At 43.9% G+C, this 15,847-nt stretch overlaps 1 protein-coding gene across 3 annotated transcripts in view; it reads right to left on the bottom strand.

The window, feature by feature from the left end:
* Positions 1–875: 875 nt before the first annotated feature.
* The window catches only part of LOC147900476 (polypyrimidine tract-binding protein homolog 1-like), a 39,045-nt gene continuing 24,073 nt past the window's right edge, over positions 876–15,847 (bottom strand). The window contains exons 8-9 of one of the 3 annotated variants that reach the window (XM_087376741.1): positions 2,091–2,203; positions 876–1,950 (exon numbers count right to left, since the gene is read on the bottom strand). In XM_087376741.1, coding sequence (XP_087232867.1) covers positions 1,345–1,950; positions 2,091–2,203 — 719 coding nt within the window. In that variant the 3' untranslated portion in view covers positions 876–1,344. The remainder of the gene's footprint in view (positions 1,951–2,090; positions 2,204–15,847) is intronic. The other 2 variants (XM_087376739.1, XM_087376740.1) reach the window with 2 other exon arrangements.

Raw genomic sequence — 15,847 nt, 5'->3', positions numbered from 1 at the left:
CACAAAGACCATCCAAGCCATGTTCATGCTTTCAAAGAGTGAGGAAAATGCCATTACTGCAACAGGTCAAATATAGTAGAAACTCAAGTGCAGGTTGGGAGCAGAAGAGCGAAAAACAGAGAGAGAGAGAGAGAGAGAGAGAGAGAGAGAGAGAGAGAGTTTACTCCCCTAAAGAATGGAGAGCTGGAAGTGGAATAGGTTAGAAGTTTCTGGATAGGTTAGCAGTTTTTGGATTTACGAGACATGGAAGCGGAAGAGGAGAATGCAATTGGTACACAGAATTACTCACATGCTTTTGCAAAACATGTCATGGGTGGTTTCTTTCTCCAGTGGAAAAAAAAAAGTAATTCAGATGTCGAAAGCAATTAAGATAAGAGAGTTTCACTCGGTAAGGGGGAGAGCCAACCATGCAAGATGGAGCTCAATATGATAATAAGTGAGAAGTGGGTGGAAAAGTAGAGTAAACACACAAATAGTCCCATCAGAATTAAAAGTAAGACACCAGAAATACCTATACGAGAAATCTACAATGCAGCGGGATCCATAGGAGAGATTTGTAATGCATTATTAGGAGACCGAAATCTCTAATGAGATATACATTGTAAACATAGAAACTTTTACATCACAGCACAATAGCCATCATTCTAGCTTGAAAACATACACTCTTGGCACTGAACATACACTCTTGGCACTGAAAAAGGTCCCACCGCACCAAATCCAATTGCCGGCATGAAATTAGCCATCTGACAACTTTTTATTGCACCCAGGGGTGAGGGGTGAGACATGCACATCGCCTCATTAAAACCCGTGCACTATAAAAAAACAGTTAGGAAATGCACCCCTAACACAAATAATAGCCTCCAATAAGAGCACTATACAAAATCAAAATTGATGCATATCAGTTTATCAAACTTTTGAACATGAAGTGCCACAGCCTAAATATATACAATTTTCTTGCTTCCCACATCATTGCAACCCTCTGCAAAGAAACGATAAGCCATGTCCACTTAATTATAAAACTACAAAATAGAACAGTTTCTTCCCAACACAAAAGATGGAGCATCGAATTATACTGCAAAGGCCCAACAGAAGAGTGGCTCTTCTTGTGAAACATACAAACCAACAGCTCCCATCCCGCATTGAATAAATTAAGACGCAAGACACAAGAACAATCACAATCAGCTAAGGGAAATTTCATTGTACATAGCACTAGGTGCAAACTAGGAGCTGTTCAACTTCCAGACTTCAATGCAATATTCAACAACCCATTTTGCAGAATGGGCACTGCATATTTGTTGCATTCCACACTTGAATGCAAGGTAAGCCCAACATTCAAACAAAAATTTACCTGTAATAGGCAGAGGGTCCACCAGCAGGAGGCATGTTTGACAATCCAGGCATATGCATGGGTTGCTGCTGGCTGTAAGATGGTATAGACTGAGATTGGGGGGCCATTCTAGGAGCTGGGGGGCCCATTTGTGGACCAGAACCTGCTGGAGGAAACATTGCACCCATAGAACCAGCAGGTGGGCCCGCAGCAGAGTAATATGGTGGCCCAGATGAAGACGCTTGATGAAGAGGTAACACAGATCTGGGAGCCGCTGTTGCACCTGGAGATGCAAATGAGCCACTATACATAGGTCGAGAGACCATCTGAGTAGGATCATGCATCCCTGAGCCTCCAGCACCTGAAGGTACCCCTTGACCTGGCTCATAACCCCATCCTTTTGCCTGGCTTGGTCCTGAAACTGGATCTTGTGGCGCTCCCCCACTTATTTGGAACTGATTTCCAGAATAAATGTTCTGAGCAGCAGGCGGGCCAGTAACAGTCATCGGTGTATTGACCACTGAGGAGGCCGGCTGAGGCCCCAGAACTGAGGGCATACTTTGAAGAAGGCCAGGATTAGGATTTGTATAGTCTCTACTCCGATCATTGTTGCCCTGTGCACCCTACACATTCACAACACACTGAAAAGACTAAACAACTATAGCTGCACAGAGCCAGTTGAGAATACATATGTAGTGGACACGTGTGTGTGTGGATGGAAAGAGGAAGGGAGGAAGGGGGAGGGGGGACAGAATAGTTTTACCTTGACATTAAGATCAGTGTGCCGAGAGTACGAAAGATGAAGCTTACAGAAGCCACCATCATATATACAGTGACCCTCGAGAGCTTCTTTGGCAGTGACAGCAGTGGGAACATCTGGGGAAACATCAGAAAATATGTTACAACATAACTACAGTTAAACGTTAATGTTGACTAAAAAACACTATCTAAGTCCTAGCAATTTGATACATAGGATATTAATGTCTTTTGGGAAAAAAGAATCACCAAGAAATAGTCTTTACACTGGCAGAGAGCTTTTTCATCACAATGTATATGCATGCTCTAAGGCAGGATAGGGGGGTATTCCTCTCCAGATGGCTGAGGTCAGTGACAGCCATCCCCAGCTGAGTACACTTTGCATTACCTATGATTCACATACACATCAAGAAAGAGCAGCACAATCGCTCAGCAAGAATGTGCTCACCTAAAGGCCTCAAACATCCTTGTCCATGTTGGAGAATGATCGAGGGACTACTAGCAAGGAAGCACTTCCTCCCAGCAAGAATGTGCTCACCTAAAGGCCTCTAACACCTTTGCCCATGTTGAATAATGATCTTGGGGGTACAACAAGGAAGCACTTTGTATCTCCCATGTCTGGAGGGGTGCTTAGGGTCCCCAGGGTCCCCTTAATGTCAAAGGTACTCTCTTTCGGATCCCCTCTGAATTACCTCCTTTGTGCCAGCAGCCAGCTTGAGCCCACAAAGTTGAAGGCCATGACCTGTCTTTAAGCTACGTTTTCATCTGGATCTGCGCAGCTATACCTTATCTGAATAAGTGAAGTTCCTCCCATTGATTTATTGCCTCATCTTGCCAAAGCTTGATTCATTCCTCATCCACGAACAAACATTTAAGGCAGTGGCCACTGCCAATGTAATAGGGCAGGTTTTCGCACTAACAACAGTTAGTGGTTGAGTTTAGGTTTGTATGGGTTAAATTCAGCTCTAGTTTGGGTTAATCTAGGTTTAGGGTTTTGTCATGCCATGTTGACAGCCCTTTCTATATTCATTCTTGCAACTTCAATTCAGTAGAGCGTCACGTTTTTGCTTGCTCCACTATCTCCTTCTCGCATATTTGGTATCAGAGCCACGCTGTGATGCTGTCCTGTGCTCTTCACTCCATCCAAGCTTGGGAGAGTTTTATCACAAGGAATCTTCACCCACAGCAGTTCACAGTTCACAGCTAGGAGCCTGCACAGGAGCACTCCAAGAGCTTCCCTACAAATAGGCGACCTGTTCTGGTGCAGGGTTTAAGGCAGTTCTCTTGTTTTCTCGGGCAGATAATAGCCAAATACACCTATTTCGAAGCCAAAGTTGCTGTACAGGCTGCTTTGCAGCATCTGTTTTGAAGGCGACAGCAGCTCGACTCACCTGGTGGTGGTTTTGCACCAATTCCTGCATTTTTTTCACTCCTGCAGCAGCTAGGCTCAAGACAGGCTGCCCACAGCCTCTGATATACATGTGCCTGTCGGGCGCTTGTGTTGTAAACAGTTTTGATAGACTTACTGCAGTTCTTCGGGGCCGTTTTGCTATTCACAGCTGACCAGGGCAGTAGCCTGCTGGGCAACCTGCGGCAACAACCTGCACACATTTCGGAGAAGCCTGCTCATGAAACTGTAACTAAACCAAAGAACATCCCTCAAACCAATCGCAAATTCCTCCTGGGCTCTTGGGCACGGCTTGCAAGCGCTTACACGCTTCAATCCATGCGTAGAAACCAAAATCGCAGCAAAGGGAACACTCTGGCACAGAATTGCAGCAAAAGAAACACTCTCGGGCTCAAGAACCTGGCACGCAATCCAAGACGGGCTCTATAGGAGAAATCGCAATTTGCTCCTGCACTAGAATCTGTAACCGGAACTTGAACAAAGCGTGGGAACTTTGAAGAGCTTGTTGAAACGTGATTGCCGACAAGTAGGGAAGAAGTAGAGACTCAGTGTACACCTACAACACCACAGCCTCCACTCGAAGCATCAGAAGAGTTGCCACAGCCTCCGCTTGCATTTAAAGAAGAGGATACTAAGTCTACTCCGGAAGCACTACATACTACAGAAGAAGTAGAGACTGAGTGTATGTGATGCATGTATGATGTTTTTGTATATATGCATGAGGAGCATATTCATTGATCTATGTAGCTACAACCCATGACAATATCTTGAACCTTGCTTAGCTAATCAGACCATAGCTTCCATCATATGCTACTCTAAGCCTCGTCACACGTGACACTTGAGCAATTGTTGTAGAATTCATTGTGACTATATTGGCTAACTCAAATCTAATCTTTTCATAGTAGTAACCCAGACCTACTATAGTAGAAAATATAGCCAACCAATACCATGCACCAACAAGCCTATCAAGAATAGCAAAGTATCCTCAAGATCTACAATCTAGAGTCAACCAATCCATGTGGTAGTTTTTCCCAATGTTTAAGGTAGTAGGGAAGAGACGAGTGCACATGATGTGTAACTATATACTAAATGCACATTATGAAGGTCTTTATTGCAATAGAAAATAGTCTTTGTACAACTGGCTCTTCACAAGACCATGAACTGAGTACAAAACTGAATGATCTTGAGCTCTTTGGCTCTTTTTTTATAAACTTGGCCTAGCAAAAAGCTAAACCTACTTTCTGAAGGCTATTTCTAGCTTTAGTACTTTTTAAAAGCTATTTTATGCTTTTGTTCTTCCTAAAAGCTACTTTTATACAAAAACCAAGCTTTCTAGCATTTTCTGCTGCTTTTGGGGCTTTTCTTGAGAATTGCGCTGCTTTTTTTGCTTGTCTGCCTAGCTGGGGCCCTCCTCCATATAAGCACCCACTTTCTGGATGCTTTTTGCCTTTATTAGGACCTGCTTTTTGCACTTTTTCCCTAATTCTAGGGCTTCTTTGCACTTTCCTTGGTCCTACACATTGCCACAAACAACATTCAACACTTTAACCTGTTAAAGGTTAGTCTAATGCATGCATCCCCACAGTTCTCTTTTTATTGATGCAAAGCAAAAGTAAAACAATAAAACTTATTCTTGGTTAATTAACTTAACCATTCTTTGACGAAATTCAATTCTAATAAAGATTATTCTTTATTTTCTTGGGAGAAGCCCCAACTGGTGACATCCACTCGGCTTCTAAACAATTGTCCTCAGCTGAAAAGCTTCTTGATACAACTGTAAAACTTGAGAACACTCTGAGAAGCAATCCTCATCTACCCAGTTGGCATCAAGCGCCGAGTAGTTCTTGAGCTTGACAAGGTATCTACGGATCACCTTGCCTCTGGGTCCTTTCTTTCCTGTATGATATACAATTTGTTCTGGTTGAAGAATCTCCTCTATCTCTTCCACCTCAGGTGGCTCTTCTTGAACTGGTTTTGTGGGTTCTTGTCCTTGATACTTCTTTAGAAGACTCACATGAAAAGCATTGTCTTCCAAGTCTCGGGCAACTCTAGTCGAAAAGCAACTTTGTTTATGGACTCACTAACCCGAAATGGCCCATAATATCTTGGAGACAACTTGGGATATACTTTCTCTTTTCCTTTCATCTTCCTAAGACGTGCTTTTTCAAACTTTAGTAATACCCAATCTCCTTCTTGGAGGTTCATCTCCCTCCGGTGCTTATCTGCTGCCTTCTTTTGCTTGTGTTGAGATCTTTCAATTGCTGTCCGAACTTGAGAGAAAGTTGTTTCTAAGTCTCGGACATACTGGTCGGCTGCAAATATCTCATCCTTTGTTCTGAGAATAGGTGGCAAAATCACCTTTCCATAAATAACTTCGAATGGAGCTTTTCCAGTGGAACTATGTACACGTTATTGTATGCAAATTCCACAAGAGGAAGATACTTTTCCCATTCAATCTTTTGCTCGTAAGCATAACACTTGAGAAGATCCAATACCGTGGAATTGGCACTGTCACTTTGTCCGTCAGACTAAGGATGAAAAGAAGATGAAAAGTCAACTTCGTCCCCATATTACCAAATAATGCTCTCTAGAATAAACTAGTCATCTGTTGAAATCGGAGTCCTAGTGTGTGTGGTCCTAGAGTCCTAGGAGTGTCCTATAGTTGTGTGTGTGTGAAGAGTCTTGAGGCCACTTGTGCCACCTCATGTGGTAGATGTGATTCCTCACCTAGATTATAGGATCTAGATTCTCTTGTGTGTGATCTCTTGTGTGTGACCTCATCTATGAGGTGTCTGTGTGAGAAGATAAGGCTTGCCCAGCCTATAAAAGAGGCTATGTACTTGCTGTGTTTCAATCTTATCAATCAATCCACATCAGTTCGTGCCTCAGCTCGTCTCCAATCATGTGTCTCTCACCTTCTCCCCGTATTCAACAGTTGGTATCAGAGCCATGCTGAAGCATCCTGCCCATCCTTCGCTGCCATGTCTGCACTCTGCTGCGCCACTCTGCTACCGCCTCTGTTCGCTCTTCTACTAGCCCACGTTGGTGCTCTCGCTTCTGCTCTATGCTGCGCCATTCTGCCCGCTATCTCCTCCGCTAACCGCTTCTGCTCTACGCTGCGCCATTCTGCCCGCTACCTTTAGCCTCTCTCGCAACTGCTCCCTCGCTCAACGCTGATGGTGCCTCGAACTCCGGACCTTCAGTTTACACTACCTCGCAGCGGAAGCGTGGTGAGCTGCTGACTGAGAAGATGCCCGCAACTGCATGAAGAAGCTGATCTACATCGACATGTGCTACGGCTGGACTATTGCGCCGTACAACCTGACCTCTGTAGCTGTTGTACAATCTGCCGTACGATCTACCGTACTGACGTACGATTTGCCGTACAGCAGGCCCGTACCAAACAGCCTCGAAATCTGCGCCACTGCAAATCAGCCGTACAGCCTCGAAATCTGCGCCACTACAAATCAGCCATACAGCCTGTACGGCTTGCCTGCCGTACGACTGTACCTGCAGCATACAATCTTCCGTACAACCCTAACCCAAAAATTTAGGGCTTTTCTGTCCTATGTCTTCCTTTGGCATAATTGCAGCTTCTACCATGTAAAATTTGGGCCTTTCTTGAAATTTGAGTAAACATTGTAAGGGATTTAGACACTGGCTGTAATAACAGCTAAGACCTTCCCACCAATGGATAGCATTAAAAACTCCTCGTTCATCGAGAAATTCTCAGGGAGCAATTTCCCAACTTGGTAGACAAAACTCCGGCTTCTTCTTATGCGAGAAGGCATATGGAATATCACCAATGGCAAGGAGCCAAAACCGCAAAGAGATGATGCTAGAATCAGTTGGTGGGAGAACCAAAATGATAAAGCAATGGCTATCATTGGCCTAGCTTTAGCTGACAACCTTATCCACCATGTGGATTTTGATAAGACAGCAAACGACGTTTGGGAAAAGTTAGAGAATTTGTTTGGAAATAAGATCAATAATTCCAAAGTATTTCTCAAACAAAAACTCTTCAAGCTCAAGATGAAGGAAGCTGAAACCCTCAATGAACACTTGAGCAATCTTGGGTCAATTCTCCAACAATTATCTGCCATCCGAGCCATTGTTGAAGATGATGATCAAGTTGTTGTACTTCTCTCCAGTATTGAAGACATTTCCAAGTACAATGAGATCCTTGCTGTCCTAAGAGTCAGCCGCAATATGAGCTTTAAGGATATGGTAGCGCATCTCATTGATGAGAACCGTAGGCTTACAGAGAAAGCAGAATCTTCCTTCGAATCTGGCAAAGCATTCTTTCTCAAGAATAAGCCCAAGAAGAACGGAAAACCTCTTAAATGTAATTACTATCAGAAACTTGGCCATCCAGAGGATCGTTGCTTCAAGAAAATGGCAAAGGTACAAGCCAAAGATCATGCCAATCTGGTTGCGGAGCAGAGTGAGGACGAAGACGATGAAGCTACACCTTCTGGACCTGAGGAACAAGCCTGCACTGCTGCTATTTCTGGTCTATCCCTCCATGAGGTGATAGATGAAGAGTGGGCTTTCTAGAAGTCATGTGTGTTAGGTACTCTGCCTTGGGTAGTCCCCCTAAAATGATGTAATAATTTGTCATTTTGTGTGCCTTGTCCTATAAAAGGCTCCACTTATTTCCATGTACCCAGTTAGGAGACAGGGGGGGTTGTTATGTCTTTCCTTTATCAGGCCTGACCGAGTTCCAGGATGTTGGTGTACTCCCTAGACCTATGAGTTGGTCATGCATCCATGCTCAGATTTGAGTCTCTGATCACGTTGACACCTAAGCCATGAGAGTGCTTGGTTCAACCTCTGAATTATGCTCAACTGTTAGCCTCTGAGATTGCCTGGGATGCACAGTCTGGATGATGTCATAGTCTCTCACCCTAGCTCCGAAGGGAGGTTTGTTGAAATCGGAGTCCTAGTGTGTGTGGTCCTAGAGTCCTAGGAGTATCCTATAGTTGTGTGTGAAGAGTCTTGAGGCCACTTGTGCCACCTCATGTGGTAGATGTGATTCCTCACCTAGATTATAGGATCTAGATTCTCTTGTGTGTGACCTCATCTATGAGGTATCTGTGTGAGAAGGTAAGGCTTGCCCAGCCTATAAAAGAGGCTATGTACTTGCTGTGTTTCAATCTTATCAATCAATCCACATCAGTTCGTGCCTCAGCTCGTCTCCAATCATGTGTCTCTCACCTTCTCCCCGTATTCAACATCATCTTGGGGTCTCGATCACTAACAATCGACTTAGGCATCCCATGGTGCTTGAAGATCTGTGCCAAAAACAATCTAGCCATGTGGTCTGCCTTAATGGTTTTTCTTACTGGAATGAAATGGGCCTACTTGCTGAACCTATCAATGATAGTCCATATTCCATCATTCCCATTTCTGGATCTAGGAAGATCAAAGATGAAATCCATAGCAATACTTTCCCATGGTCCCTGTGGTATGGGCAGCGGCATGAGACGTCTTGGGGTCTTGTGCCTGTCATACTTTACCTTTTGGCATGTATGACATTCCGTTACAACTTATGAATGTCTTTCCGCATCCCTGGCCAAAAGAAATATCTCTCAATGGCCTGAATAGTAGACAAAATGCCTCGATGTCCTACATAAGGAAGCATGACATTCTTCCGAAATGTTGGCTCGCATATCTTGAGTCACACAAAGGTGGTCATCTTTCATGAGAAACCGGTCTTTCAATGTATACTGACTGGATGATACTCCTTGCTGAATATTTCTCATGATCTCTCCGAAGTCTGGAAACTGTAAGTAGAGCTCATGCATGGCCAGTCCCAATGATATGCTATGGTGACATTATTCGCTTTAGGCCTTCTGGATAAGCATCTGCAACTCTGTTCTAAGCTCCTGGTGTATAAAGAATTTGAAAATGAAACATGGACAGGAAATTTGCCCATTTCATCTTCTTTTCGAAAATCTTGGTCTGAGTCGGGAAATACTTGAGACTTTGGTGGTCAGTCTTGACCGTAAAATCAGCTCCAAGAAGATAATGCTTCCAAATAGTTAGAGCATGAATAACTGCTAACATCTCTTTCTCATAAACACCGAGAAACATCTCTGCACCACGCAGCCTCTAGCTTTCATAAGCAATGACTCGGCCTTCTTGATGAAGATCAGCTCCCACACATTCTCCACATGCATCGCAGTCCACATCAAACGGTTTCTGTAAATCTGGAACAATGAGAATGGGCTCAGTTGTTAACTTTTCTTTGAAAGCATTAAAAGCTATTCTTTGTCTTTCTCCCCACCTGAAGACTACGTTTTTCTTGGTCATCAAAGAAAGTACCTGTAAAGTGCCTGTGGGATCTGAAATTCTGTCCATCATTCAATTGAAAGTAGCTGGTGCGTTGGTAAGTCCAAAAGGCATCACCAGAAACTCATAAAGTCCAAAAGTAGTCCGAAAAGCTATCTTGTGGACATCTTGGGGCTGAATCCTTATCTGATGATATCCGCTTTTTAAATCAATGCGGCTGAAAATAGAGGCTCCTTTCAATATGTCCAGAATATCGTCTATGCAAGGGATTGGAAACTGGAAGGGAGAAGAACTGGGCCTGATAAGTCCCTTTGAGAGCAAATCCTGTACTTGTGCCATAATTTCTTCGGTCTGGGCTGCGCTCACACGATAAGGCAGACGATTCGGAGGCTCACTTCCTAGAAGGAGCTCTATGACATGATCTTCAGGCTGTTCTAGAGGAAGCTCTCCTAGTAAAGAATCTGAAAAGCAATATTTGAAAGATTCTAAAAACTGAAATTTTTCTTTTTCCAATGGACTTATTTCCACTTAGGGTTCACCCTCTTTTTCTTTAACAAAAACCATGTTTTATTGACTTGGCAATGGAAATATTTGATACAACTAGAATGGTCTCGCCTTTTCCTTTCGCCAAGATTTTGTGTTGCTTTTTCCGATGCTCAAAACTGAGAGTTCTTGCTTTGAAATCAAGAACCACCTCCTTTCTATGGAACCATGGCATACCCAAAATTTCATCATAATGCTTGAGAGGTGAAACATAAAAATCCTCATGGTCCACATAATCTTGTACATGAATCCTAAGTTTTCCAATCAAAGGTGTAACTTTGACTGGATCCCCTTTGAAGACATGCTCTGCATCCAAAGATAATCCCAATTCTTCTGTTTTAATTCCTGGTAGCTCCTGGATCAAAAAGAATCAAGGCATTCTAATCTCTTCATGCGAGGCAAAGCTCTCTGTTTTCTAGTTCTGTGGTTCTTCCCAACATATCTGGGATTCCTCCCGCCACTGGCTTTGGCGGTTCTTTTGGAGTTTTTTGCTCCCTTGGACTCGCAGTCCTATGGGGGCACTAGGCAGACACATGCCCTGGTGTTCCACAACCGAAACACTTATCTTCCTTTCGGAAGGTCGCAATCAGCTCTAGAGTAAACTTTGACTTTCCTTTGAAAGGCTTGAATGGACTCCTCGGCTTCTGAGGCTGAAATATTTTTTAATCTTGAGTTGGTGGTACAACCCTCACACCCTTTCCTTTTTCCGCCATAGTCTTAAGAAGATCTTCCCTTAGCAGTTCAATCACTGAAGCTGAATGCATCAAATCTCGGAGCTGCTTCTTTGGATCAATGCTTACTTGAGTCTGTATGTTGGGAAGCAATCCCGCTCGATACTTCCGAAAGCTGTGTCTTTTCTGAAATTTCTTTTAAGGGCGTGATTTGAAGATAGGCTGTCCAAAACTTTTGATTATATGTGTCGATGGTGTCAGTGGCTGCCATGCACACACTTTCCCATGTTGTATGAACATCGTCATAGAAATTCTTAGGCAAGAATTGTTCATAGAACTGCTTCTTGAATTCTTTCCAAGTCTTTGGAGATTCTTCTGCAACAAGAAGAGCTCCCCACCAAGCACTGGCACTTTTTGTCACACGAAGACTCACAATCTTTAACTTGGACTTCTCGCGATAGTGCCCCGTTTTGAAGGCTATGTCAAACTAACGGATGAACTGCAAAGCTTTCTCAGTGGCCATACTTTCCATCAAAAGTACTGAACTTGATAGACTTACCTCCTTCCTTGAAATCCTTACTTCAAGATCTGGATCTTCTTCTGCCCTTGTGACGGGAGCATCCTCGGGATTTAGAAGAAGATGAGGAAGAGAAAGAAGAAGAAGATGAAGAAGAACTAGAAGAAGATGGGCTTGAACTGGGAGTTTTCCTTCCATGCTTTCGACTACATCTCCCGTGTGGCTTTAGACTCCTCCCTCGTTTTCTTGAAGTTTGACGCTTCTGGCGTGATGCAGGACTCCGTGAATTCTCCCTAGAGAAAGGAGAATGCTTAGAAGACTCTTTCGATGGTGAAGTATGAGAAAGTTCTTTGTCTCCCTTTTCTTTTCGTGGCTTTGACCCTGGATAGGACATCATCTCCTCGAATAATTCTTGAAATCGAGGTTTCTCTTTGAGAATATGGAACTCCTTGATCTTTTCTTTCGTGAATCCTTCACTAAGATCATCCTTAGGTCCCTTAGATTGCTTCTTGAAAGCTGAACCGGGCCTCTTGGAAGCTGAACTCCCTTGCTCCGAAACCATGACTTCTTGTTCTGCCACAACTAATTGCATAACTCCACTCCTCTTTGAGGTAGTAAATGCGTACGGGTGAAGACGGGAGCCGGCCCAATGCGCGATGAAGGATGGGAGTGGCTTTTAGTTGTATGGTGCAACCAATTGTTCAGGGAATCGGGCCCAGAAATACAAAGAAACAACATGGGCTGCGATTCTCTGAGCCTGTAAGCTTCTTGGATTATGGTCACCGAAGAGAGCAACTGTCACCACAATGTAAATATCCTAAGTCAAAGTACAGTTGACCATTTATTTGATCATAATTAAAGAGTTTTATATGTGTTAATTATGGTCAAAGAGTTCTTTTAATGGTCAAAGAATTGACTACGGTCAAAGACACTTGACTCTAGTCAAGTAAACCTGACTTTGGTCGGGGAGACTTGGTTTATTACCAAGAGGGTTAACTACGGTTAACCAAAGAAGTACAGAGCTCACTACGGTGAGAGAGTGTTGACTTTGGTCAACGAGACTTGGCATGCGCCAAGAGGGTTAACCACGGTTAACCAAGATGTGCCAACTTCGGTTGAAGAGTTGTACCAACTTCGGTTGGAGAGACTTGACTATAATTAAGGCGCTCGACCCTTGGTCAAAGCCTCTTAATTATAATTAAGAGCGTTGACTTCGATCAACCAGAGAATAAATATATATTTTTATATTTATTATGTGTGCACATGTATTGAGTGGGGACGCCCACCATGACTAGAATTAGTCCACAGTGTGTTATTTGCATGCAAAGCGCTAATAATTAATGGGTGCCATGGTGGTGCGCTTTAATTAATTGATGAGGTACTAGGAAGAGTTATTTTCCTAAGCGCTACGGGAGCCTAATCAAAGTCTAGGAGGCGGTTCGCGTGACCAAGTGCTTCGAAGACTCCAGAGTTGCCCTTAGTGGCATGTAATTAGGAAAGTAATGTAGAAATTGACAAGTGGCTTGTTGCCAAGAAAGGGAGCCTGAGAGCTCATGTAATGATTCATTCATTCACGTTGGATTTTGTATCAGGCAGCTCTACGCTGAACTCTTGTAACAGATTCTCTCTTCAAGAAATAAAATACCTTCGCAGGGGTCCAACCCGACATATTGTCCTGGGCCCTAGCTGTGTGTGTGTAGAGAGAGAGAGAGAGAGAGAGAGAGAGAGAGAGAGAGATCTTATGAGTATTTCTGCAGTAAATTATGAGCGTGAGGTTCCACAAGAGAGCTAGCGATTGCATAAAGAAATGAGAGTGTCTCTGCTGTCTTTTGCGAGGGAGGATTACATTGGTATCAGAGCCTGGGATTCGCCATCTTATTAGGTGGTGACGAACCAAGAAAGGTTTGAGGATGTGAAGTTGGGTGATCAAAAGATCATTGCACTTGTTGAAGCTCTATTTTGGCTGCCTGCCAATTTCGCCAACAGTGGGCTACAGGTTCTGGTTCTCAAGCATTAGTTTCTGACGTCTGGTGACCATCTACTATTATATGCACCGATGAAGCTGCTTTGACGAAGGCCATATGCAAGACGGTGGCCAGACGAAGTGTGAATGTTCATGGGGCCCTACAGCTAGCAAGCTAAGCGAGTAGTCAGGAGCGGGGGTCTACACCGTTCCTTGGAGAGAACTTTGATAAGATGACTGCTTGATGCCCTGGGCGGAGGGCTAGCAAGGAGGCCTAACAGGCATCACAGATGACTTCACGCAGGCACACATGGCGCAGGTCCATCGTTGGACGGAGATATCGACGGAGACGCTCGACAGAAGATTCATGATCGAAAAAGCCTTCGTCAAGTTTTATTCCCCAGTGACGCGTGTGTGAAAAGAAAGTCATTGTTGTGGTTAACAGAGCCGGCGACGCTGACGCGATGCTCTCGACGGAAATCCTTGACAAGGTTTGGGCAAGTTTGCAAATGCTGACGTGGTAGCCAGCGTGGCGTGGCACTCATGACACCAGAGCTGACGTGGCGCTTAGACGTGGCACCACATGTGGCTGACGTGGCAGTGTACATTTCAGTTGCTAACGTGGCATCCAAGCCTTAAGGGGTGCTGATGTGGCAGTACACGTGGCAACCAGCTCAGATGCTGATGTGGCACTAACACGTGGCAGACAAGAGGCTGATGTGGCAGACAAGAGGTTAAGCCAACCTAACCTTGGTTAGTGGACTAGTTAGAGGTCCAGTTAGTTGACCCAACCAAACTAATCTGGTCACTGTAACCAGACTGTGACCAATTCAGTTAGTCTAGTTGCAGACTAATCAGACCAGAACCAGTCAGTCTGGTTAGAATAACCAGCCAGTTACTCCATCTGGTTACTGTCAACCAAAAAAAAAAGAGAGACGGTTGCAGAGACTGTTTCTGCCAGCAGTCTTCACCTATCTGAGAGAGTATTTACTGTCAGAAAAGCAGCAGAAACACAGTAAAATCAGAGATTTGCAGAAAAAGAATATGCATGCCTTTGTGCTCAGGAAAAGATGAGTCAGATGCATTCTGAATGCTTTTTGCAATAGCCAGAAAAGGGGCAATATAGTTATTGATGCCTTGGCAACTTTGTGGGTATATGCCTTGAGTTGACAGCCCGGTACTGGCATAGATTGTGAATGCAAGACACCTCTTGTTGAGGTAATTTTTCCCTTTGAAAAGCAAAGACCGCGTGCATCAGTTGCATACACAGTGTGTGTGAGAAACTTGCAGATCTCAGACGAGTTGTAAGAAAATGGCTCAATCACCTATCCAGTTGGATTCACAAGATAGGGATGTACATCCAAGACAGAGAAGTGTGCAACAAACTCAGCAAGAATTTGAACAGATGGTACGCACTCGTATACAAGAGATGGAAAATCTCAGAAAGGATCCAAGGGCTCAGCATTTGTTTCAAGCAGAAGCTATGCCTAATGCAGCATATGACGTGCCAATGCCAGAGGCACACTCTCGTATACAGCCAGAGAAAGAGAGATCTCATAGGGGACGGTCTCATAGCAGGAAGAGATCGAGGCATCATCACCGATCTCCTAGTCCATCACCGTCTACCTCGAGTTCGACTTCTGTATCTTCTTCTTTATCAAATAAACCATCAAGGAAAAGAAGGAAACACAAGAAGTCCAGGAAGAGTAAGTCTTCTAGAGAGACCAAGGAATTCAAAGAGGGAGATAAATCTGTCAAGTTTATGACCTACAATGGACAATATGGTCATACAGACAAAGCATTGCAGTTTATCAGGCAGTTTGATGCTGCATTCGGTACAAAAAAGTTTTCAGAATCCTCCAAGTTAAGAATGGTCAGTTTGCACTTGACAGCGACAGGTAGTGCATGGTGGAGTGCACAGACCACAGATGGGTCAGCCCCAAAGAAGTGGAAGGACTTCAAGAAAGCCTTTTACCAGCAGTTTATGCCTAAACAGTTTAGAGATCATGTTCTTCAAGATTGGGACAGTTTGCATATGGATACAGGAGATACAGTGGATGTGTACAACCAAAAGTTTTGGGATGCTTATTTGCAGGTTGCACCTTTCAAAAAGATCTCCAAAGGAACCCAAATGAGAAAGTACAGAGCAGGTCTCAGTCCAAGAATCCAGGCAGTAGTGAATGCTTTGGGGGCAAAGAACGTTCAAGACCTTATGCATTCAGCTTCAGTAGCTAGTCTTGTGCCGTTACAAGATCCATCCACTGTACTATCCTTGCATGCAGGACGTGCCGAAAGAAAGAAAACTGATTTTTCAAAATTAGAAAAGAAAGAGTATCCCAAGGTTGAAAAGAAAGGGTTTCAGCCTCAG

Source organism: Dipteris shenzhenensis, chromosome 7, assembly GCF_047967505.1.
Source record: "Dipteris shenzhenensis isolate YYH24624 ecotype China chromosome 7, Dip_SZ_1.0, whole genome shotgun sequence".
NCBI lineage: Eukaryota > Viridiplantae > Streptophyta > Polypodiopsida > Gleicheniales > Dipteridaceae > Dipteris > Dipteris shenzhenensis.
Note: the sequence above shows the minus strand (reverse complement) of the source record. Positions and strands in the feature narration are given on the sequence as shown.